The 22,531-nt window shown below is 48.9% G+C and overlaps 2 protein-coding genes across 16 annotated transcripts; both read left to right on the top strand.

Moving 5' to 3' along the window:
* The first annotated feature begins 2,169 nt into the window (after nucleotides 1-2,169).
* Nucleotides 2,170-9,389, top strand: ZNF688 (zinc finger protein 688). Of its 8 annotated transcripts, none has more exons than XM_036021303.1 (5): nucleotides 2,399-3,109; nucleotides 3,423-3,536; nucleotides 4,308-4,824; nucleotides 7,208-7,312; nucleotides 8,532-8,549. In XM_036021303.1, exons 1-4 carry the CDS (start codon nucleotides 2,914-2,916, stop codon nucleotides 7,299-7,301), a joined length of 921 nt encoding a protein of 306 aa, XP_035877196.1. In that variant the 5' UTR covers nucleotides 2,399-2,913; the 3' UTR covers nucleotides 7,302-7,312; nucleotides 8,532-8,549. The 8 variants fall into 8 exon arrangements, 7 of the variants coding, with proteins under 7 accessions (XP_035877193.1, XP_035877192.1, XP_035877196.1 ...); XR_004902119.1 differs by lacking the exon at nucleotides 8,532-8,549 and adding an exon at nucleotides 8,261-8,522 and having other exon boundaries at nucleotides 2,400-3,109; nucleotides 7,208-8,061; XM_036021299.1 differs by lacking the exon at nucleotides 7,208-7,312 and having other exon boundaries at nucleotides 2,181-3,109; nucleotides 8,537-9,384.
* A 62-nt stretch (nucleotides 9,390-9,451) lies between these two features.
* On the top strand, nucleotides 9,452-20,552 carry LOC114497612 (zinc finger protein 764). Of its 8 annotated transcripts, none has more exons than XM_036021295.1 (4): nucleotides 9,452-10,536; nucleotides 16,132-16,242; nucleotides 17,248-18,834; nucleotides 19,053-20,552. In XM_036021295.1, the coding sequence occupies exons 2-3, from the start codon at nucleotides 16,167-16,169 to the stop codon at nucleotides 18,162-18,164; spliced, it is 993 nt and encodes a 330-aa protein (XP_035877188.1). In that variant the 5' UTR covers nucleotides 9,452-10,536; nucleotides 16,132-16,166; the 3' UTR covers nucleotides 18,165-18,834; nucleotides 19,053-20,552. The 8 variants fall into 8 exon arrangements, with proteins under 8 accessions (XP_035877188.1, XP_035877189.1, XP_035877183.1 ...); XM_036021296.1 differs by lacking the exon at nucleotides 9,452-10,536 and adding an exon at nucleotides 10,546-10,858; XM_036021294.1 differs by lacking the exon at nucleotides 9,452-10,536 and adding an exon at nucleotides 14,361-15,530.
* Nucleotides 20,553-22,531: the final 1,979 nt, after the last annotated feature.

Below are 22,531 nucleotides of genomic sequence, written 5' to 3'. Positions count from 1 at the left end.
TATAGGGGTACCAGAAGGGGAAGACCAACAAGTGGAAAAGTTATTTGAACAAATAATAAAGGAGAACTTCCCCAAACTGGCAAAGGGAACAGTCTTCCAAGAAATCCAAGGAGCGCAGAGAGCCCCAAAGAAGTTGGACCCAAGAAGAAACACACCAAGGCACATCATAATTACATTAGCCAAGGTAAAAACGAAGGAGAGAATCCTAGAAGCAGCAAGAGATAAGGGGACAGTAACCTACAAAGGAGTTCCCATCAGACTGTCAGCTGATTTCTCAAAAGAGACCTTACAGGCAAGAAGGGGCTGGAAAGAAATATTCCAAGTCATGAAAGACAAGGACCTACATCCCAGATTGCTCTATCTAGCAAAGCTCTCATTTAGAATGGAAGAGAAGATAAAGTGCTTTTCAGATAAGGTCAAATTAAAGGAGTTCATCATCACCAAGCCCTTACTTTATGAAATGCTAAAGGGACTTATCTAAGAAAAGAAGATAAAGAAAAGACATGTATAGTAAAAGGACAGCAAACCCACAATTATTAACAACCACACCTAAAGCAAAACCAAAAGAAACTAAGTAAACAACTAGAATAGGAACAGAACCACAGAAATAGAGGGCACAAGGGGGGGCTAGCAGTAGGGGTGGGAGGAGGAGAGAGGGGGAAAAGGTATAGAGAATAAGTAGCATAGAATGTAGGTTGAAAATAGATAGGGGGAGGGCAAGAATAGTACAGGAAATGTAGAAGCTAAAGAACTCATAAGTATGACATATGGACATGGACTAAAGGGGGGAAGGTGGGTGGGAGAGGGGGCACAGGGGGGAGGGCAGTGAAGGGCGAAATGGGACAACTGTAATAGCATAATCAATAAAATATATTAAAAAAAAGAAATAGTGGTAATGGTGGCACAACAATGTTAATGTAATTAATGCCACTGAATTGTTAATATAAAAATGGTTAAAATGGCAAATTATATATCATACTTTCTACCACAATCTGAAAATAATCAAATAATGTAATATACCAAAAAACCATTGAACTGTACACTTTAAAGGGGTGAATTGCATGACTGAATTACATCTTAAAGTTTCTAGACAAAGTTGTACACAAATGTTCAAAGCAGCACTACACAAAAGGTGGAAACTACCCAAATGTCCATCTCCATCAAGTGATGAATAAACAAAATATGGTATATCCATACAATGGATACTATTTATATATTATTTAGCCATAAGAAGGAATGAAGTACTGACACATGGTACATGGATAAATCTTGAAAACACTATGTTAAAGACAGAAGCCAGACAGTAAAGGCCACATAATGTATTGAGAAAAAGCAAATCCATAGAGACAGCAAATTAGTAGTAAAAACGCCACTGAATTGTGTTTAAAATGGCTGATATGTAATGATTTCTGTGATTTGTATTTTACCACAATAAAAAAACCTGCGTACTGACCCCAGCTGGTGCGGCTCAGTGGATTTAGTGATGGCCTGAGAACTAAAGGTCACCAGCTCCCAGTCAGGGCACATGCCTGGGTTGCAGGTCGGGTCCCCAGTAGGGGGCGCGCGAGAGGCAACCACACATTGATGTTTCTCTCCCTCTCTCCCTCCCTTCCCCTCTCTAAAAATACATAAATAAAATATTTTAAAAAATGTGTCTCGGGTGGGAAATGTGCATAAGGAAACATTCAGGGGTGACATCAATATCCTATACCTTGTCTGGGGTGATGGTTAATATGATGGTATATATTTGTCCAAACTTGGCGAGTTTTACACTGAAGATAGGTGCATTTTACTCTGTACAATATCATTCAAAAGAATAAAAAGGGTTAAAAGTAGCTGCCTCTAGGGAACGGGGAAAGGGTAGAGGGACTGCTTTTTTCATTACATAACTTGTGTATATCACTTTTTGAAAACCATATACATTAACTAATTTGGAAAAAACGTAATAAAAAATTTCCCCATTCCAATTCCAACCTCACCAAACACATTTCTTGGCCAGCTGCTCCAGTCCATTGGCTGAGTAAACCAAGCCGTGGGTGCAAGGAGTCGGACGGGCTCCGCAGCTGTAGTCGCTACTGTAAACGCGAACAAGCTTTCCACCTTCGCTGTTCTCTGAGTTGGGCCACTGTGTGAGCCTCTTCCCCTCTTCCCGCAGGGTCTCGGGACCGCATTCCGCCCTCGGCAGGCATGGAAGACTGTCGGGAACACAATCTCAGACTCCACAAATGCCCAAGGTTCTCGATCCGTTCCAGAGCCGGCCAACCGAGAGTTGGGGACACAGGCGACTTTTCCAATGCCCCGCCAGTCCCAAGCCCCGCAGCGCAGCCGCTTCCTCCGCTAGGGGCCAATCACCGGTCGCTTTGCCGTGCAGGCAAGGAAGGCGCTGTAAGTTGCCGACCCGTCCATCTTTCTTGAAGGCAAGAAGGCTCCCCACGACCTCCCCTTGGTTTTGTCTTCCCTCTAAAAACCCACCTGCAGCGGCCATCTTATTTGAGGGCAAGTGGACGACAAGACCAGAGACGCCAGACGGGCGCCATGTTCGATATGGTGGAGGGACGGCGCCCTTAAGAGCAATCCTTGACAACTGAACCCAGGATGTCGCCATATTTTCTGAAGGCACCTTCCGGGTCCCTCAACCAGTGTGTCTATGGCCAAGCTGCCAAGAAATGAATAAACACCGAGGGAGTTGGTTTGTCCCTATGAGAATCCCTGAATCCCTAGCAGATAGTCCCTGCTACTTCGGTTCCCTGGGCTGCGTTCGGAAGCCTAGGCTGGGAGGGGCCGTGGCCTGGGGAGCCGTTCCTGCTGACGACGAAAGCTGATCCGGGAGCGGGGAGGACGAAAGCTGATCCGGGAGCGGGGAGGCGGTGGCCCTGGGGACAAGGTGGCCACAGCTCGAGGCTGGAAGGCCCCATGGCGCCGCCCCCAGCCCTGCTCCAGGCACTCACAGCTGGGGAGACCCGGCCTGGTTGCAAGAAGCCCGGGTCCGTGAGCTTCGCGGACGTGGCCGTGTACTTCTCCTCGGAGGAGTGGGGGTGTCTGCGGCCGGCGCAGAGAGCCCTGTACCGGGACGTGATGCGGGAGACCTACGGCCACCTGGGCGCGCTCGGTGAGGCCCGGTCAGAGCTCCCCCTCCTCCTTCACTGGGGTACACAAAGGAGATGAGATAAAGGGATTCTAAGGAGTGAGTGTCCTAATCCCGAATTATTCCACCAACAGCACCAGCCACCTCCTATTCCCAGGGTTTCAGGTACCCCTTTGGGAGTTCTTCCATCCCGAATCCACTTCCTTCAGGCAGGAAGCACTGAGACTGTAGCCACATTGAACATAAATTCTGAGGAAGTGCCCTCACCCTGGCAGGGGGATGCCATTTTCCTAGGACAGCCTTTCAGGCTAGTACTGTGATCCCTGTTCTCTCCCAGGATTCCCAGGCCCTAAACCAGATCTCATCTCTTGGATGGAACAAGAGAGTGAGGCTTGGAGCACCGACGCCCAGGATCCTGAGGAGGGGGAAAGCGTGGGAGGAGCTCTGAGAGGTGAGGGACTGTCCCAAGTCTACCCCCACCTGGCACTCCATGGCTTCCTGTCCAGCAAAATATATATACATATATATTTTTTTCCAGATCCCCACTTCCAGCATCCCTAAAGGAATGAAAGAGCCACCCAATGTTGGATAATAGTGGAAAGGAGGCCAACCTGGTACAGTTTTCAGAACTTGAGACAGTCCTCATATTGAGACCAGAGTAGGAAAACCAGAAGCTCAAGTCTAAACTTGCGTTTTTGAGTCCCTGTGGTAGAAAACACCACTGATTCTCCCTATTTAAGGAACAACTAAAACACCCTAAGAATGGACACGACTTCAGATCTGCCTTTCACATTCCTCAAGCAAAGCAAATTCATACATGTGAAAATGCCCAGGCATGGACAACCTGGCTCTTCTCTCTTCATCATTCCCCAGCAGAGTGATCTCCAGCGTATAGGTTTCCTTCTCTGTAAACACCTTACCCCACAGAAAATTGAAAAAAACAATACTAGCTACTGCTTATTGAGGACTTACTAAATGCTTAACATGCTTCTACTGATTTAATCCTTCCAACAACCCTGTAAAGAAATCATTATGATTCCCATTTGATATGTGAAAAACCAGATAAGTCACTCTTAAGAGATTGGAACTTGTTTCCTGTCCTTCAAAGCCTATGTGTTAGTCACTAGGCAGTACTTTTCTGGCACTTAAGTAAAAGTAACCTATAACTTGAGACAATCTAAACAAACGTGTTTTAAAATGTATCTTGATTCCTGTTTCCCAGGAGACTCCCCAAACAATAAGGAAGAGGAACCAAAAGAACTACCAGGAGCCACGGGACCCAGAAAGACTCCTGGGAAGCATAGGCCTGAGGAGCTGGTTAAACATAACCCTGACTCAGTTGTGATCAAGACCTCAGCACGACCACAACCACTCACAAAAACGACCTGGGACCAGAGCACAGTTGCGCAACCCCCAGTTCCGGTACCCGGCGTGAGCTCTCAAGACAGCCAGCGGCGCCATGTATGTGCAGACTGTGGTCGCCGCTTCACCTACCCATCGCTGCTGGTCAGCCACCGGCGCATGCACTCTGGTGAGCGGCCCTTCCCTTGCCCGGAGTGTGGCATGCGTTTCAAAAGGAAGTTTGCGGTGGAAGCACACCAGTGGATCCACCGCTCCTGCTCTGGGGGGCGACGGGGCCGGAGACCTGGAATCCGGGCTGTGCCTCGAGCCCCTGTTAGGGGTGACCGGGACCCACCCGTGCTATTCAGGCACTACCCGGACATATTTGAGGAGTGCGGGTGAGTGGCTCCCACCTTTGGGTTTGAGCCTGACCTCTGTGATAAGGACTGTTTGGGCCCTGAAGGAGCCTCCTAAATCAGAAACTTGGGAACCTAAATCATTCCTTGGGCTTCCCTCAAGTTTTCAAACATGTAAAAAGGAAAGTGCCTGTAAAGATTCAAATAGATTAAACTTGACCCCTCCCCCTGCAGTCTTTCTAAAAAATGAAGAGTGTGAGACACTAGACTTTTCTCAGTGTTATTTCAGTAGCAGGTACCACCAAGCTCTTTCCACTGTCTCAAAAAATACCCCCTTGCTGTGTATCTACATGAGAGGTAAATGCTGAGGAGTGCTAAGGTCTGGGGAAGGGGCCAGATGAAGGGAATGGTCAGGCCCTAGCTAACTGACACCAGCATGTAGCCTAGGAAGTGGGGTGGGTGGAAAAAGCACAGAGTCCCCAGCACAGAGCTAGTCTCTGCACAAGGCACAGCTGGTAAATTAGGTGCCCCCTCAGCCTCACTCCCTCATCTGTAAAATGAGGATGACTAATATCTACCTCAAAGGAAAGGATTACTGTGACGACTGAAATTTTAACAAGATAGTATGTAAGACATAGCAAATGTGCAATAGACATGTGTTGAAAGAGTGAATTATCTACAGTTTACACTTCAGAAAGGCTAAGGAGGCAGGGTGTGGATATCAATTATCCATAGCCATGTTTCGCAGATGAGTAAACTGAGGCTCAGAAAGACAAAGTGATTTTTTCAACATTTCACTGCTTTAAAGCAGTAAAGCTGGAAACTGACACAGAGTCCACATATTTCTACCACTTTCTCTGAGAAGTCAGATCTGGGTAGAACATGATCAGGGTCTCAGGTGAGAGTGAGGTAAGAGCTGAGATCCGGGCAGGAAAGCAGCAGGACAGTAAACAATGGCAACTACAAGAAAGGTTTTTTTGGTCCTTAGCTTCCAGCCAGAGTGGCCTCTCCTTGGGGCTAGAGGTGGCTCCTTGGGATGCAGGGCCCAACCATACCTGTCTGGGAGAGTCTCAGCAGGAAAATAGAGCCCCACCAAAGCCCGTGATCTTTCACCAAAAAAAAGTAGAGCCCAAGCTGAGTTATTCGGTTGGAGCGTCATTCCATACACCTAAAAGTTGTGGATTTGATTCTCTGTCAGGGCACATACCTAGGTTTTGGATTTGATCCCTGGTCGAGGTGTGTATGGGGAGGCAGCTGATCAATGTTTCTCTCTCACATCAGTGTTTCTCTGTCTCTCTTGTCAAAAATCAATAAACATATCCTCTGATGAGGATTAAAAAAAGAAAAAGGAAAAAAAGTACAGACAATATTCAGTGACCTTCTGTTGGAGGGAGGTGATAAGGGAGTTGATAAGGGAGTTGATAAGGGAGATAGGTGATAAGGGAGTTCTGGGGCTGAGAAAGGCTGACTGCATTCTGTCATTCAACAAGCAACATCTGAGGCCTCTCAGTTTTTGTGCTGGGCTCGAGCACACCCTGACTCAGAAGAGTGATTGGGGCTGTGATGAAAGGTGTTCAGAGGCACCACCTAACCCACCTGGTTGGTGATAAACCAGAAAATGGACCTTAGAGAAGGAGAGGGTTGTACCTCCCATAGCATTAGGTAGTTGGCATGTGGGAGATTTTCAGGCAAAGGGAGCAGCCAGGTAGCCTTGTTTCATAAAGAGGATAAAAAATGGACACAGTGTAGAGTAGAGGTGAGAGCATGGTCTCTGGAGGCAGACTGTCTGGGTTCAGATCCTGACTCACTTGCTTTTCAGCTATTCAATCTTGGGCAAGTCACTTCTTACCTTAGTATTTTCATCTATAAAACCTGGATGATAATAGCACTTACCTTATAAAATTGCTGCAAGGATTAAATGAGATAATATAAAAGAGTACCTTGCATGTTAGTATTTAATAAAGAGTGGTTGTTATTCTAATCAATATAAAATAGTATGTAAGGAGGACCAAGAGGAGACCTAGGCAGGTCTTCTGAAACAAGGTTTCCTGGAGGAAGTGGTTCAAATTGGCCTTGAAGAATGAGAAAGATTTCAACCAGGATAGGCATGCATAAGGAACGGTAGTAGTTCTACCTGACTGAAACATAAAGAACTAGGTAATGAATGATGGCAGACAGCAGCAGAGAGGTGCGTGCCAAACTGGAAGGGCCACAGGTCCCAGCAAAGGAGCTTAAGCTTTACCCCACAGGCACTGTAGGTACATAGAGTTCTTGAGCAGGAGCAGGGCTGTTTGAGAGGTACTGTCAGAAGGTGTCTTTGTAAACAGTGTGCAGTGTGACCTGTGGGAGGAGACAGGACATCTGCCCCCAAATAGAGGTGACCAGGAGCTGGGACCAAGTTAAAGAGCAAGACCTTTTCTTGCAGTTGTTCTTGCTTCCTGACCTTGGAGTTGGGAAGAAAGATACCCATGAGAAGCTTCTGCCATGGAATCTGTATGGCTCAGTGGCTGACAATATGATCTGTGAACAAGTAAGCCCCAGAGATTTGAAGGATGGAGAGTAGAGAGCTGGAGCAAGGGAGCCTGACTGCTGGGCAAGGGGCAGTCAGGAGTGGGAGGGTGTGAAGGCCAAGGAGTGACCAGAACTGGAGAGGGGTGAGTCAAAGAGAAGGTGGAGCTGGAGAGAGGCAGTGCCACCAGGAAGGGGGGAGCATAACAAAATGTACCATTTTAAATATTTTTAAGTGTATAGTTTAGGGGCATTAAGTCCATTCACACTATTGTACAACCATCACCACCATCCCTCACCAGAACTTTTTCATCTTCCCCAACTGAAACCTTGTACCCATTAAATAACAACGCTCTATGCTTCCTTCCCCCAGCCCCTGGCTACCACCATTTTACTATCTGTCTCTATGTATTTGACTACTTTAGGTACCTCATATAAACCATTGGGGGGTGTTTAAGCAGAGTGTCAAGATAATCTGATATTAATTAATTAATTAATTAAAAATAAATAAATAAAACCCACTCTGACTGTTCTGAGAATGGACTGCAGAGTAGAGATAAGGAGTAGTACCACCAGAGGTAAACACTGGAAGATGAATGGACAGAGCCTGTCTGTGGGCTGGATGTGGTGGCTGAGAGCATCAGAGGAGCCCAGAACAATAATGTTTTTAGCTGAGTGGGGAAGATGGAGGAGCCAGTTCCTGGGGTGGCCCTGGGGGTGATGACAGGGTGAACCACAGCATTTTTGAGCTGGAAGGGAGCTCTTGGAGATGTCTAGTTCTATGTTTATTTATTTATTTATTTATTTATTTTTAGAGAGGGAAGGGAGGGAGAAAGAGAGAGAGAGAAACATCAATGTGCAGTTGCTGGGGGTTATGGCCTGCAACCCAGCCATGTACCCTGGCTGGGAATTGAACCTGGGACACTTTGGTTCCCAGCCCGCGCTCAATCCACTGAGCTACGCCAGCCAGGGCTAGTTCTATGTTTTAAGAAGGGTTTGGGAAGCAGAAGGTGGAATAGGTTTCTTTGTTGATGGGACTCTTTAAGGGGCATAGGGAAGAATGCTTGTCTTTCCATCAAGCATCTCATGGGAATGTTGGTCCACAGAATAGGCTCTGAGAAAAGCTGAGGCCCAGAGAAGGGAAGGTACTTACTTAAGATCACAGCTGAGTTAGTGGCAGAGGTAAGCATGGAACTCAGACCTCCCAATTTCTCAGCTGATATACTTCCTCTTTTCACTAGACCAGACTGCAATGCTGGATGGATGGGAAAGGCAAAAGGCTGGAAGTCCAGAGACCAGCTGGGAGTCCCCAGGCCCAAACCAACAAGGGTCTGAGCAAGAGAAGCCCGCTGGTGAGAGCCGCTATCTTTAGTGAAGCTTCTCAGCCTTGCTCCGGGGCAATTTCATATACCTCCCAAACACTGAATGACATTTTTCTCCCCCATGACATGATCCCTAAACATAACCCTTGTGTTTGCTTTTCAATATTTATATCATAGCCCATCATTAAAAATTTTTCTCTTTACATTTATATAACAGTATAGAATTGTATGTGTGATCAGAAGCAGCTCTTCTGACCTCCTAGGTCCCTGCTTCTTGCACTACCTCACAATACAACTACATCTTGGTAACCTGGCCTAAAATCCCACTTCTCTTTGGCTGCTGAGACTGTGCCTTCAATAATTTGAGGCAGTACAGCATGCAGTTGTGTGGAGTCAGGCTGCCTGGCTTTGAATCCTGAGTTACTAGCTGTGAAGCCTGGGGCAAGGTCATCCCTTTGTGCCTCCGCCTCCTTATCCAGAAAGGTACCTATCTCTGAAGTGTTGTGAGGGTTAACTGAGTTAACAAGCAAAAGCACTTAGTCTGGAATACAATAAGTGATACATCAAGGTAAGCAAAGATTATTAGTCTTAGTCATATCACAAAACCAACTGCAGCTCTTGCATAGTCTGCCATTATTCTGTTTAGGAGAGCTTGGAATTGGGAAATCAGGGGGCACATTTAAAGAGAGCATCAAAACAATGAGCCCTGTCATCCGTTAACTCATCTAATTAAAAAAAAGATTTTATTTATTTATTTTTAGAGAGAGGGGAAGAGAGGGAGAAAGAGGCACAGGGAAACATCAATGTGAGAAACACTGATGTTGCCTGTCCGACGAGCCCAGACTAGGATGCAGTCCAGGCATGTGTCCTGACAGCAATCGAACAAGCTACTTTTAACTTTGCCAGACAATGCCCTGAGCCACACAGGTCAGGGCTCATCTAATTTTTTATGCAATCATAACGTAATAAATTAAGAATCCAATTCATTTTCACAAGGTTAGCAGGGGTCATTAAATTCAAAAGAATCATGTTGCTTTTCTGAAAAGGCCTGGAGGAGGCAGGGCGAGGTGGTGGAAAAGGTTCCGATTTAGGAGTCTGAAGACCCAAGTCGCTACTGGGCTGCCTGAGCTCGGGTAACAACTGGGCCTTAGCTTCCTCTTCTGTGAAATGAGTGAACTCTAAGGCAGAGAGGCATTCACCCCAGTGTCCTCAATTAAAGACATAGTAAATGTTGGAAATACCAGAAATACAGATAACAGATAGACATATACATACATACATACATAAACACCTGGAGGGATAGTTAAGAGAGGAACAGGGTACCTTGTAAATGAAAAAAGACATTTAGAAATGAACTACTTTATTAAAAAAATCTTTTATTAAAGCAGGTCACTGAGTGGGCCTTCTAGAGGAGATGAGTTAGTGGACGTCTGGCCAGGAGCCCCCTGGGCTAGACCCCTGGCCGTCCGCCGCGCTCGCGCACCCTAGCCTCACTTTTCAGCCGCCAGATGTCGGAAGCCGAGGTGGTTGCGGCCATCTTACCTATGGGCGAGGGCGATTCCAAAGCCGCTTGCGGAACAGCAAGAGAAGAAACTCGAGGGGGTTTATAAACCTGGTCATCAACACCAGACCCACACTGAAGCTGTTAAATGCCTTTCTCTAAAAATGTAAGACGTTAGAGTTCCGCCATCTTGTCTGAGGGGGCCTTCATTTTCTCGGTCCTAGGACCACCGAGTTCGAGTAACTAGTTCTCGCGTCCTAGAGCGGCCCCAACCGGAGTTAGTTCCGGTCTCAGAGGATCCCGGTTCCTGAGGCCGAATCCCTGGCAGCATCCCACCTTGCATCCCGGCAGGGTATGGCTTTATCCCGGTTCCTGCTCCTAGCTTCCAGCAGAGGTGCCCGGGAAGGCCCGGCCGGAAGCAAGGTGATTTGGGGGTGAACAGGCAGGCACCGTGAGCTTCATGGAGGTGGCCGTGTATTTCTTCCCCAGGAGTGAGATTGTCTGGGACGTGATGTGGAAGACCTACGGGTACCTGGGCGTGCTCTGTGAGGGCCGTCCCTCCCTGATCTTTGAAAAGGGAAGGGGGCGGGTGGGATGGGCATGATCAAGTGCCTGACTTGCCCCTACTCCTGCCCCTGGTGACTCCGTTTAATGTGATTCCCGCCAGATCACCCTAACTGAAATTCACAACTGAATCTCCCGCCACAGACTCCCCCACTGGCTCTCCGGTACTTCCTGCAAAAACGTAAGCACCCGTGCCACAAGGCGAAGGCCCCATGGCACGCTAACCTCCAATTCAAACCAGATCTTTCTCTCCCTACAGACAAGCAATCCTATTTGGCCCCAGCTAAATGGGGTCTTTGGTTTTTCGACATGCCTCTAGCTCAATGGGCTTGTACACTTGCTGCTCTGCTCTGTATACACTGTATCTCCAAATCTAACAGCCTTCAATGCCCTTGATACAGTGTGCAGCCAAGGTGGGGGCCCCAAATAGGGATTTGGAATGGGGTCCAGAACTCAAGGTGTCCAGGAAATATTAGGATGTCCTCACCCCTTCCCCCCCCCCCCACAGGTGTGAGTTGGGGGAAGGGACACACGGAGCAGGAATATGCAGGGCTGTTTTGTACAGCAACAGCTTTGCAGCTAACCTCTGGCAGGGTCATTTAATGTATCTATAACCTTTAACAGGCTGCATAGATATGTTAAATAGCTGTGGCCATACTCTGAGCCAGGGGAATGGAAGGAACTTCCCCCCATAATGTAACTGGGGGGCAGGTCCCCCGAGTTACAGTGCCTGCATGAGAGCTTGGAGAAAATTGGCTCCATGACATGGGGCCACACCTGCCCATACTCATGATGGCAGCCCAGTGAACTTGGAATAATGCAGAAATGCTATCAGGTGTAACTGGTTGTAGGAGGAGTCGGAAATGGGGTAGAGGAAGATTGGCATGGGGATTTAAATGCAGATGCGGCAACCATTGGGGAAAGAATATGTGGCTGTAGCAGTGCGGAGAGGACTGTGGGGCTGTGGCAATAGAAAGGGGAGAGCCACGCGCTTCTGGCAGAGTGGGGACCCCCGCAGCCCTGTAAGGGGGAGATCCACACAGCATGGGTAGAGAGAATCACCATGCGGCTTTAGCTGAGAGCAGGTGATAGTGGTTTCGACTTTGGCCAGAGTGGCGACCCTCCCCTCCCCGCAGCTTTGCCAAGAAAACCATACGGTTTTAGCCAGAGTGGGGACCCCTGCAGCTTTGGTAGAAGAGGATCACGTGGCTTGGGAAGCAGGAGAGACTTTGCCTGGAAAATGAGTACAAAGAACTCTTGCCAGTAGGCCATGAGAAGGTGCCACATGGCTTTGGATTAATTAGAGATCCTGCCTGGACGGCGACACAGCTGATGGTGTCTGTGGCCAGAATCACGGATGTCTACTTCTTTTCCTGAGATACGGTACCCCAAATTAGGACGGGGGAGAAGGAAGCACTGTGGGCATCTGTGGGTATCCTAAAGGACTTTGATATTTTAATGAAGATGTTGGGTCACTACTTTAAGTCTGTATAGCTTTAAATAAACATTTCCTTTCCACAAATCTCTGGCATCGAGAGATGTCTTTCCTATAAGGTGGTGGACATAACGAACCTAGTGGGGGGCCCTTTTGGTAGTAGTATATAGTAACCCCCCTTGGTCCTGTGTGGGTATGTTCTGTAACAGTTTTTGGTGTCCCTGGATAGACCAATAATTGCCCCACCCCACCCCCCCATCTGTTCTGTAACATCCTTCTTAAATGCTGTCTCCAAGAAGTTCCTCTTGGAGCTCTTCTGTCCCCTACTAAAAATATCCACAAAATTGGAGCTCTGTCTATATAGACCTGAGCAGTCTGCCCAAAGGTCTCCATACTTCTGCCAGCAGACCTTATACCTGTTATTTCTCTCCCTAGTGCAAATTTAGAGTTTAGTGTAAATATAGAACAGGAATGTTAGCTTGGTTCACCAATGCCTCTAACATTTAGAACATCGAAAGATGAAAAGGTGAGAAGTGGGGGCAATGTCTCAGTTCCAGCCAGAAGGGAATATGTTTTGTTGAGCAAGAACCATCAAATACATGTTCGTTATTTTTCTTGATCTGAATTTACGACACCCACTGGAGACTGAAATCTTAACCCTCTCATTCTCAAGTGACTTTGAGGCATCCAGTGGTCCCATGATCAAGTCATGCTGTATGAATCATCCAAAATCTAGTTCAGTGGCAGCATGTGAATTCAAGTTCAGGATGGAGGCACCTCACCTTTCTGTCTCCAGGTGCCTGGGCCCTGTAACCATTGCTCCTCCAGTGGAGGGTATCTTCTTTGGTTGATCCTGAGGTAGTTGGGAATGTCCCTGACTCATGAGCCCTTTAATTGGCCAACACAGTTTAGCGGGAGCTTCCAGGGGCTAGGTACCCGTCTCAGTGCTTCTGCCATTGTAAAGGTTTATTCCATCACTCAAACATTGGTAGACCTCAGAGAATTAACAAGGCAATTAACAGTCATAACAAGTTGTGACTGAGCAGTTTTGAATCTGCTCAGTCACAACAGCCATTCAGAAAAACAATACATTTGGAAAGGGCCAGGAGAAAGAGCCTGTTTGGGAATCAATTGTCATGAGCCCCCAGGGTCAGAAACACTGACCTGGCCCTGCTTGGTGTGGTTCAGTGGATTGAGTACCAGCTGGTGAACGCTTTGCCATCACTTTTAACCATGGTCCAATGTATTCTCTGAAAAGGGACACTTCCCAGCTAGTGTGGCACCTGCCTCTGCCTCAGCTAGTACCTCTCATGCTACCTGCTGACTGACACAGGCAAGTGGCCCTACTTCTGTCCCTGCTGTGCAAAGTGCTTCAGCCAGAGGTCTACCAGCCTGGTACCACAGGCAAACTGCCCTAGTTTATTCCCCAGGAGGGTTCAGACCCTCTGTAAGTTTCCAGAGCTACCTAGAGCTGTTCTAGGCCTATGTGTCATAGGCACCACAGTGAGGGGTGGGCACTGACAAGTGACAAAATGCTGTTGCACTTAATGGGAATTTTCTGTTTTCTCTTGTGTTCTTCAGGGGCCTGAGAGGCTGACAGAGCTAGGACTGAAGTTGAGTCTCTGGGCAACTCTGTGTCCTTACCCTGTCTAGACTTTGTCTTCTCCTCTCCCCTTTTTACTGTGATCAACTCTTTACTTTCAAGCTCCCCAGCTGTAGGGAGAAGCATCCACCAGATACAAGGTGTCAGGCGGAAGACTCAAGAAGGCTTTTGGAAGTGTTGGTGGCAAAATGGCACCGGGTGTTAGACCTCAGTTCCACAAACCTGTTGGTACTTGAATTCTGGCTAAGAAATACTTCAGAGTCAAGACTCAAATTGCAAGAGAAAGTTTATTTAGAAAGTCACAGAGGTAGAAGAAGTGAGCCATAGAAGAAATGGGCTCAGGAAACAAGTTACAAAAGAAGGGCCTTGGAGCTTGGCAGGGGGGGCGGGTGGGTAGATACATAGATAGATAGATATGGATGTACCTTGAGAGATGGGAGAGAGGAAGAAAGAGGAAAGGCACCGGGACACTCCAGAAAGAGCACACACAAGGTCCCTGTCATAACGTCTCGGGAGGATCTCAACAGTGTTCATCAGCTTTCCAGGTGTTCCCCATCAGGTTTGTGGTTCCCACTGATTGGTCAGTGCAAGGATGGGGTTTTTAGTCAATGTCGCTGGCCCTAATGTCAGTTATGGCAGTAGCTGATTTTGCTGCTTGTCTGGGCCTGGAGCTGAAACCCAGCTGAGGCCTAGATGTCATCTCCAGGGGTTAATGCTTAGGGGAGTAGTCCTGCAAAGGCTTGTAGTTTTGCCCATTGCGAGGTACCTGGGGCTCTTGTGATGGTGACCCTCTGTACCTGGCCTGTTATTCCCACTCTTCATGCCTAACTACTTACTACTGAGGGAGGCAAACAAAGAAGAGTTTCAGACTAGAGCCTGAACCCATTGAAGGTATCAAGTACATTTCCAAGAAATGTGTGAAATGCTATGATTGATTTAGCTGACCGAAGAAAAAAGTATCAAGCCTTCTTAGGGCAGCATGTTTAGGAAGGTGTGTGGGAGCACAGAGTGGGAAGTCAATAAATATGCCCAGTGAGAGAAGGAGGTTTGGAGTTATACATGCCAGGGATTGCTGGTGCCATTTGCTGAGATAAAGACTCAGAAGGGGCAGGTTGTGGGAAGGAAGCGATGAGTTCAGCTTGAGCCATGCCAAGTCTGAGGTGCTTGTGGGACATCCGTGCAGAGGCAAAGTGGTAGGTGGTTCTCTGATCAAGAGGAGCTCAGGAGCCAGGCCTGAGCTAGACGCAAATAGATGTTCGAGATGCGACCTGCAGGGCATGTGGAGGGAGGGTAGGCTTTCATAAAGAGGTTCCTTCCGACCTTTCTAAGGTTTTACCCTTACTTTCTCCTAGCACCCCTCACGATCTGAAATAGAAGCTCCCAGATGTTCAGGTTCGGACAATCTTCCAATAGAAAACATTCTTTTTTACTCACTACTTTTTTCTACCCTCAGCACTGGAGAAAACGCTGCTTGTCATCCAATGGGCCGCTGGGGCTTAATTATGAACGCCTCACCACGAAAAATAACTCCCAAAGGCAGGGCATGGCAGGTCAGGGCTGGAACAGCTGTGGCCCCACGCTAACCTCCTGCCTCTCCAAGTTGGTTCTCCAGACTTGGGCGGAGCCGCTGCCCCACCAATGGCGCAGTGGGGCGGGGACGGCGCGGAGAAGGGTGGTCCGGCTGGTCCTGAAGCCTAGCAGGACGCCTGGCTCCGGCACAGGTAGCTGTCGCGGCCATTTTGGTTGTGGGCTGGCGACCAAGCAACCTGGAGACCCTGGGCTGACATCATCTGGGCAAAACTACGTAGGTTCCAGGTTCGTGAGGCCGCGTTGCCGCCATTTCTTAAGAAGAGGTCCTCCAGTCCCGATTCTCTGTGTGCCTTCAGCAACCAGCTTCCAGCCACCTGCGTGGTCCTCGGGGAAGCCTCTGCCTGCTTCCCCGGCCTTACTGACAGCTCCCCGAAGCTGGGTCGCGCGGGCCGGGCCGGCGTTCCGAAGCACGTGAGGCCCGGCGGACCGAGGGACAGCGCTGGCCTGTCTCCGGGGCTGGCACTTCCCATGGCGCCACCTCCGGCCCCCTTCTCCGCGCGTGAACCAGAGGGGGCCGCGCGCGAGGGGAGGAGCCGCAAGCCTGTGAGCTTCGCGGACGTGGCCGTGTACTTCTCCCCGGAGGAGTGGGGGTGTCTGCGCCCTGTGCAGAGGGCCCTGTACCGGGACGTGATGCGGGAGACCTACGGCCACCTGGGCGCGCTCGGTGAGAGCCCCACTGTTCACTTGGGTGCACATCCCCATCCACCCTGCCCAGCCTTCGGGCTCTGCACGGGGAGTGTGACTTCTTCGGTCCCGGACGTCGGGACAGTCGGGACTGCGGGGTGGGCGGTGACCCCTCGGCAGCGTTTGTGTTCTTCTCCACCAGGATTCCAAGACACCAAGCCGGCCCTCATCTCCTGGATGGAGGAAGAGGCTGAACTGTGGGGTTCAGATGCCCGAGATCCGGAGTTGGGAGAGTGTCTGTCAGAAGACACAGGTGAAGTACTGGGGACTCCATCTCAGGTCTTCCTCAGGGCCTGACCAGACCTGCTACCCTCTGTCACTTCCTTACCCTGCTTATCCGTTTCTTCCCTGATGTGCATTCCCAGCTAAGGCGATGTTGCCTGGCCGCTGCCCAGCTTCTGGATTCTGCCTAGAAAGGGGCTGTGAGTGTGTCCAGGCTCTGCTGGGGTGCGGGTCCCTGGCATACCTGCCTTCACTCCCAGTTCCTGCAAATCTGAGCCCCTTGCATCTAATTGGTCTCTAAGCTCTGTTGAGCTCCACGTCATCCCTCCTGTTTGCCTGTATCTAGCTCCTCTGCCACATCCTGTGTTTGAGTTTATTTTCTGTTTGTTTTATTTTTGTAGCTGCTTCCTTTCTCTTGGCTTCTACTGTTTTCTTCTAGCAGTTCATCCTGGCAGTTGGTTGCACAATACCCAGCCCCTCTGAACTTGGTTCAGCCAGGTTCACATCCCTCTCTGTGCTGTTTCTGATGCCTGAAGCACTCTTAAGCATCTACTGATCCCACTAAAATGTCTTCTGCCTGTCCCCCAGCCATTTCCCCAGGTCTCAGGTAGAATGTACTGTTTCTTCCCACTTTGTCTCTGCTCCTTTTCTTTCTGTCCTCTGCAGCTGAGGAAAAGTTTCCACTCCAAGTTTCCTTGCCTATACTGAGCTGAGTCCCAGGGGCACCCGTGGGTCCAGAGATGGCTATATATGAGGTTTCTCTGTCACCCTATAGGGCAGGAGTGTCAAACTCGTTTTCACTGGGGGCCACATCGACCTCGAGGTTGTCTTCAAAGGGCCGAATGTAATTTCAACTCCTTAACAATTAAGGAGTAGTAACATTTATACAGTCCTAAAATTATTTCAGCCCTTTGAAGGCAGCCATGAGGCTGATGTGGGCCCCAGTGATAATGAGTTTGATGCCCCTAATATAGGATGTGGGCTTCAAGGACCAGGAGAAATGAGCCAGGGTCTGAGCTCTCCCCTTGTTTCCTAGCAGGTTCCAGAAACAAGGAAGAGAAAGGACAAAGAGAAGGCACCGAGGCACTGGAGAAGATCCTTTCTATGGACACTTGGCCTCTTGGGCTGAAGGCTCTCAAACCCCTTTCTGCTGGGCTCCCTTATAGTGTGGAACAATCATCCAAGGTGCCTCACCGGGGTCGCCCCCCACTGTTTGCCCATCCCCCTGTTCCAAGGGCAGATCAGCGTCATGGTTGCTACCTATGTGGGAAGAGTTTTGCCTGGCGCTCCACATTGGTGGAGCACCTGTACACCCACACTGGTGAGAAGCCCTTCTCTTGTCCTGACTGTGGCAAGGGCTTTGGCCAAGCCTCCTCTCTGAGCAAGCACCGGGCCATTCACCGTGGGGAGCGGCCTCACCGCTGCCCTGACTGTGGCCGGGCGTTCACCCAGCGCTCTGCCCTTATCACCCACCTACGGGTCCACACGGGTGAGAAGCCATACCGCTGTGCTGACTGCGGCCACTGCTTCAGCCAGAGCTCTGCCCTCTACCAGCATCAGCGGGTACACAGTGGCGAAACCCCCTTCCCCTGCCCAGACTGTGGCCGTGCCTTTGCCCATGCCTCCGACCTTCGGCGCCATGGGCGCACCCATACAGGCGAGAAGCCCTACCCGTGCCCAGACTGTGGGCGCTGCTTCCGACAGAGCTCCGAAATGGCAGCCCACCGGCGCACCCACAGTGGGGAACGCCCCTACCCCTGTCCTCAGTGTGGCAGGTGCTTTGCCCAGAAGTCAGCCATGGCCAAACACCAGTGGGTCCATAGGCCTGGTGCTGGGAGACGCAGGGGTCAGGGTACGAGTGGGTTGCCTGTACCTCTATCCCCTGGGCGAGGGAACCTAGACCCACCTGTGGGCTTCCAGCACTACCCAGAGATATTCCAGGAATGTGGGTGATAGCCTCAAAGGTGAAAAGAGAAAGCGTGAGGACCTGAACATTTCCTGAGGCCCAAGCTGGAATAGGTATTCAACTTCTGGGAAGTCCAGGGAGGTCATAGAATTCCTTGTAAGAGCTGGACCTGGGGGGGTGAGAACCATCTTATTTTAGGCCCTCACCAGCTTGATGTGCTGACACCTCATTCTTTACTGTCCTAGACTCTAGAAGTCCCCTTTACTGAGTTAGGGCTGGGCTGAGAACCCCCCAGTAGGCCTCCGTTGTGGGAAGAAAAGGCTGTCAGCTTCCATGTGTTAAGAGGATTGAGGTAGAAGGAAACCTTGTTTTACCCATTGTTTTTTTTACTGCAGGGGTTAATAACTGATGGCCATGTACTGAATCTGGCCTATAGCTGTCTTTTTATTTATTTATTTTTTTGGTTGAGTCAGAATTTTAAAAAGTTATAAATTACTGGTTAAGCTCTCATACAAAAATCCAGGTTTCTGACTTCTGAGAAGTTCAAAAGATTTGGCAGCTCTCTCTAAGCTCCCACAAAACCACAGTTGGTGGAGCTGGGGGCAGCTGTCCCCTTTGCTTAGCAAGCTCACTGCTCCACATCAGCTCCTGACCAGCATCAGCTGGCACTCGTGGTCTGACCATGTCTCTGGCAAAGCAGGCCCTCTTCATCTGGTAGTTTCTGCTCTTTTTTTTTTTTTTTTAAGATTTTATTTATTTATTTTTAGAGAGGGAAGAGAGGAAGAGAGAGAGAGAGAGAAACATCAATGTGCGGTTGCTGGGGGTTATGGCCTGCAACCCAGGCATGTACCCTGGCTGGGAATTGAACATTGAACCTGGGGCGCTTTGGTTCCCAGCCCGAGCTCAATCCACTGAGCTACACCAGCCAGGGCCAGTTTCTGCTCTTTTACAGGACCTTTTGGGCTCCTGTGGTCACTGGAGTTTGCAAACCACTGCATATAGCATTCAAGTTTTCCCAAATCAGGGATTCAGGTAGAGAGCGTATATGTGAAAGGGTGGCAAGAACAAAGTAAAAGGCTTTATTTTAGAGCTTGCTCGCATTGTATTTTATTGTTAACAAAGTACTGTCTTGTCCATAAACTCATTTCACCCTCATAACTGCCCGAGTAGGGGAGCATCTTGCTTGGAAGAGGCAGTCACACGGAATCTTTTCCCCCAAACCAGTGGCATCTCTGCTGTATCACAGCACTGCTTTCAGCTGGCCAGCAGTTCCTGGGTCTAAAGGAGAAGGCCCTGAGAGCACCCTGCAGCCCTCTTTGGGCCTCCCTGGGAGAGCCCTATGGCTCAGGCCTTATCTACCCTAGACCCAGTCAGCAGGGCCAGCCTCATCACATTGGAGAACTGGAAGGGATCTGAACTTTTGCAGTTGGGGACACTGAAACTGGGGAAGGCTAAGCAACCTGTCCAAGGTCACACGCACGGATGGTAAGGTCTTGGTTTACTGCTCTCTTTACCACACCATTCGTGAATTTCTTGCCAGTGTCTCAGCCAGGATTCTGGAGGCATCTGCCATTCCCTATGAGGGCACCCAGGTACTGACCAGAACTGGGGACTGACCAGCCCAGGGTCAGTGAAGCCCAGGTGTAAGATAAGTGACAAAACAGCCACATGGCAGACCAAGGCAAGGCAGCAACCAACCTGAGAGTTCAGGGCAAATGAGCAAAGCCTGATCTTCACTCTCTTCAGGTGCCCACCATTGTGAACTGAGGAACTAGCCCAGGAACACTGGGATTAGTAGCCAGAGGGAACTGTACTCATCTGTATTCCCAAGCTCTGTACACATTCTTTCCCCTCTCACCATGTGAGTACATTATACAGCTATTATGATTTCCTTTGTGGTTAGAGCCCAACCTTGTCCAGGTGATGGAAGCAGCCAGCCCTGGGCAGACCCTGTCCTGCCTCTGGTCAGGATGCCCCTTGACTTGAGGAGTAGCAGAGGATGTGTCCTCTGCAGGCCTGTGTGCACTTGCCTTCTTTACTGAACTCAGCCTCTTGTCTGGCCTACCTTAGGGAGGAAGAAACCAGATTTGTCAACCTGGAGAAACTTCTAAAGAAAAAGGTAGAAGATTCGGGGAAAAGACACTGTTCAGGTGAAGTAATGAACTGAGTTGATTCCCCATCCTAAACTTTTCTGGGAGGATTGGCTTGTGTGCCACCAAGTGGGACATGGTGAGAGAGGAGGCACATTGGTAGTATGAACTACCTATGTACCAGCTTTTAATTCTCTAGAGAAGCCAGTGTACAACCCTTCCCATCCTCTAACTCTCAGGACTGTCTGGGGAAAGCCCAGCTTGAAATGCTAGTTTTCAGCTCAGACTCAAAGCCAGATCTGGATCCTACCCTCAGCTTGCCAATTAAAGGTGCTATAATTACTACTTTCTCTGAGTGCTTTGAAGTTTGCAAGGCTTGCTCCGGGCCCAAACACTGTACCTAACTCCTCTGCTTCCTCCCTTCATGACCCACTTTCCACTAGTAAATCACTTTTTGAATGTCATGAAAATGTTTAAGTCTCAGCCTCCCTCCATTCTTAGCTCCTCATTTCTTGGCATGGATACTTCCACCAAAGGTAGGGCTTGCTCTCTGCTACTGCGGGTCTTTGAGGCTCAGAACCTGAAGCAGTTTAGGCCAGGAAGAGAATTTTTCTAGGACTTCACCAGAGAAATGCTTGTCTGTGCCAGATACGAGCCCATCCATATGGCCAGTGTGAGAGGTCAGGCCATGACCACATGACCCTAGTTTGTCCAAGCCAACTAAAATAAGGGTAAGTACTCACTTGAATTCCAAAGATCTCTAAAATTTGTAGGAATGTTTATGTGCACCTATAGGAACAGGATTTGTGAAGATGTTTGTGATGCAAAGAAGCTAAAACCTGTTTTAGACCTGTATTTTTCAAAGTAAAGAATCTTCCTGCCAAAGAATCACATACTATTTCTTGAAAATGTAGCTAGCTTCCTGGGTCCTGTCTCTAGCTATTGAGTCTGGATCCAGGAATGGAATTTTATGCCTGCTGAACTTTGAGAACCACTGCTTTGAACAAAATGTTCCTTTCTAGCTGCCCTTAGGTTTATAAGAGAAAGGGTTGGTCTCAGGGCCTGTTCCAAATAACAGGCCAGGGAAGGACCTAGCCATACACAAGGACTCCCATTTCCTCTGCTCTTGACAAAGGGGCCTGTGCTGTACCTGGTATCTTCCTGTATACTTCAAATCTTGAATATACTGGTGCATCTCTTGTAGCATAACAGAAGGCCTCTTAGCTTGTCCTTTGCATGCAGGGAGGGAGCAGTTCATTCAGGAGCTCCTCTCACACTGAGACCCTTGCAAAGTCTTGTTCAAGTGTGGGCTGACCATAAATAAGCCTTGGGTGTACACTAACAGCTCTGCCCCAGTAGTGCTGCACACCAGGGGATGATGCTATGGGGAAAGTGACTGCCCAGCTTGGGACATACACAAGGCTCCTTACCAGCACACAGTGGTAGAACAAGGTCAGTGGAGTCCTACCTTGGATTAGTCAATGCTAGGCCAAGTTGGAACCCTCATCAGAGGCTTCCCTGTGCTTAGAGACTCACTGCTCTGGGCTGGTGGCAGACAGAGGCTGGTTGCCTCTTGAAGGTTTATTACATAGACAGTTCTGGTACTAGAGGAGGCTGCCTCGAAGTCAGCCAACCACTCTTATTCTTGGCACTAGTGAGACTGAATTTCCACATGCAAATGATGGTGCCAAAGCAGGTTGAAGCCCTGGCCCAACTTCTGCTACCTGTGGGCTTTTAATCCATGCTATGAAGAGTGCAGGCAGTGGATCCTCTCAGACCTGTGGCTGAAATCTTTGCCATTCACTTTGCAGAGGCAGCTGCTCTCCTGTGTAAATTTCTGGTGGGTAAGCAGGTCAGAAAGTCATGTCTCATGAAGGAGACTTGTCTCTTCACTTGTGTGTGTGCTTTGGGGCTGACCGGGGAGTACACCAAGTCCAGTTCTTCCAACCAGTTCCTGTAGGGTGTCCATTCTTGGGAGAGGTTTTAGTACAGACATCGGGATGGAGAGAGGTATGAAGCTGGAAGCTGCTGCTGTGGAGGGCAGAAAAGTACTTCTGCTGTATTTGTAGGAAGATCTCTGTGATTCTAATTGTAAGCTTCTGTTGACATCATCCTTTCGTCCTTTACCACTTGGAATTCTCCAAATTCTTGTGCTTGTCTCTTTTAAGGAGAATGGAAGATGCCATTTTCCTCTTAACCAGTTTCTTCCCTTCATTTATCTGGGGAAGCAGCAAGAAAACACAAACCATGACTCTGCATTGCTCAGGCAGGAGAAATTTGGCTCTTTAGCTATCAACACAGCTACCAAACTAGTTTTCAGCAGC

Source organism: Phyllostomus discolor, chromosome 3, assembly GCF_004126475.2.
Source record: "Phyllostomus discolor isolate MPI-MPIP mPhyDis1 chromosome 3, mPhyDis1.pri.v3, whole genome shotgun sequence".
Taxonomy (NCBI): Eukaryota; Metazoa; Chordata; class Mammalia; order Chiroptera; family Phyllostomidae; genus Phyllostomus; species Phyllostomus discolor.
Note: the sequence above shows the minus strand (reverse complement) of the source record. Positions and strands in the feature narration are given on the sequence as shown.

Coding starts and splice junctions, on each gene's coding strand:
- LOC114497612 (XM_036021290.1), top strand. CDS start 15,774: ATGGCGCCACCTCCGGCCCCCTTCTCCGCGCGTGAACCAGAGGGGGCC. Junction 16,243..17,247: donor GTGTCTGTCAGAAGACACAG/GTGAAGTACTGG, acceptor CTTGTTTCCTAG/CAGGTTCCAGAAACAAGGAA.
- ZNF688 (XM_036021299.1), top strand. CDS start 2,914: ATGGCGCCGCCCCCAGCCCTGCTCCAGGCACTCACAGCTGGGGAGACC. Junction 3,110..3,422: donor CGGCCACCTGGGCGCGCTCG/GTGAGGCCCGGT, acceptor GTTCTCTCCCAG/GATTCCCAGGCCCTAAACCA. Junction 3,537..4,307: donor CGTGGGAGGAGCTCTGAGAG/GTGAGGGACTGT, acceptor CCTGTTTCCCAG/GAGACTCCCCAAACAATAAG.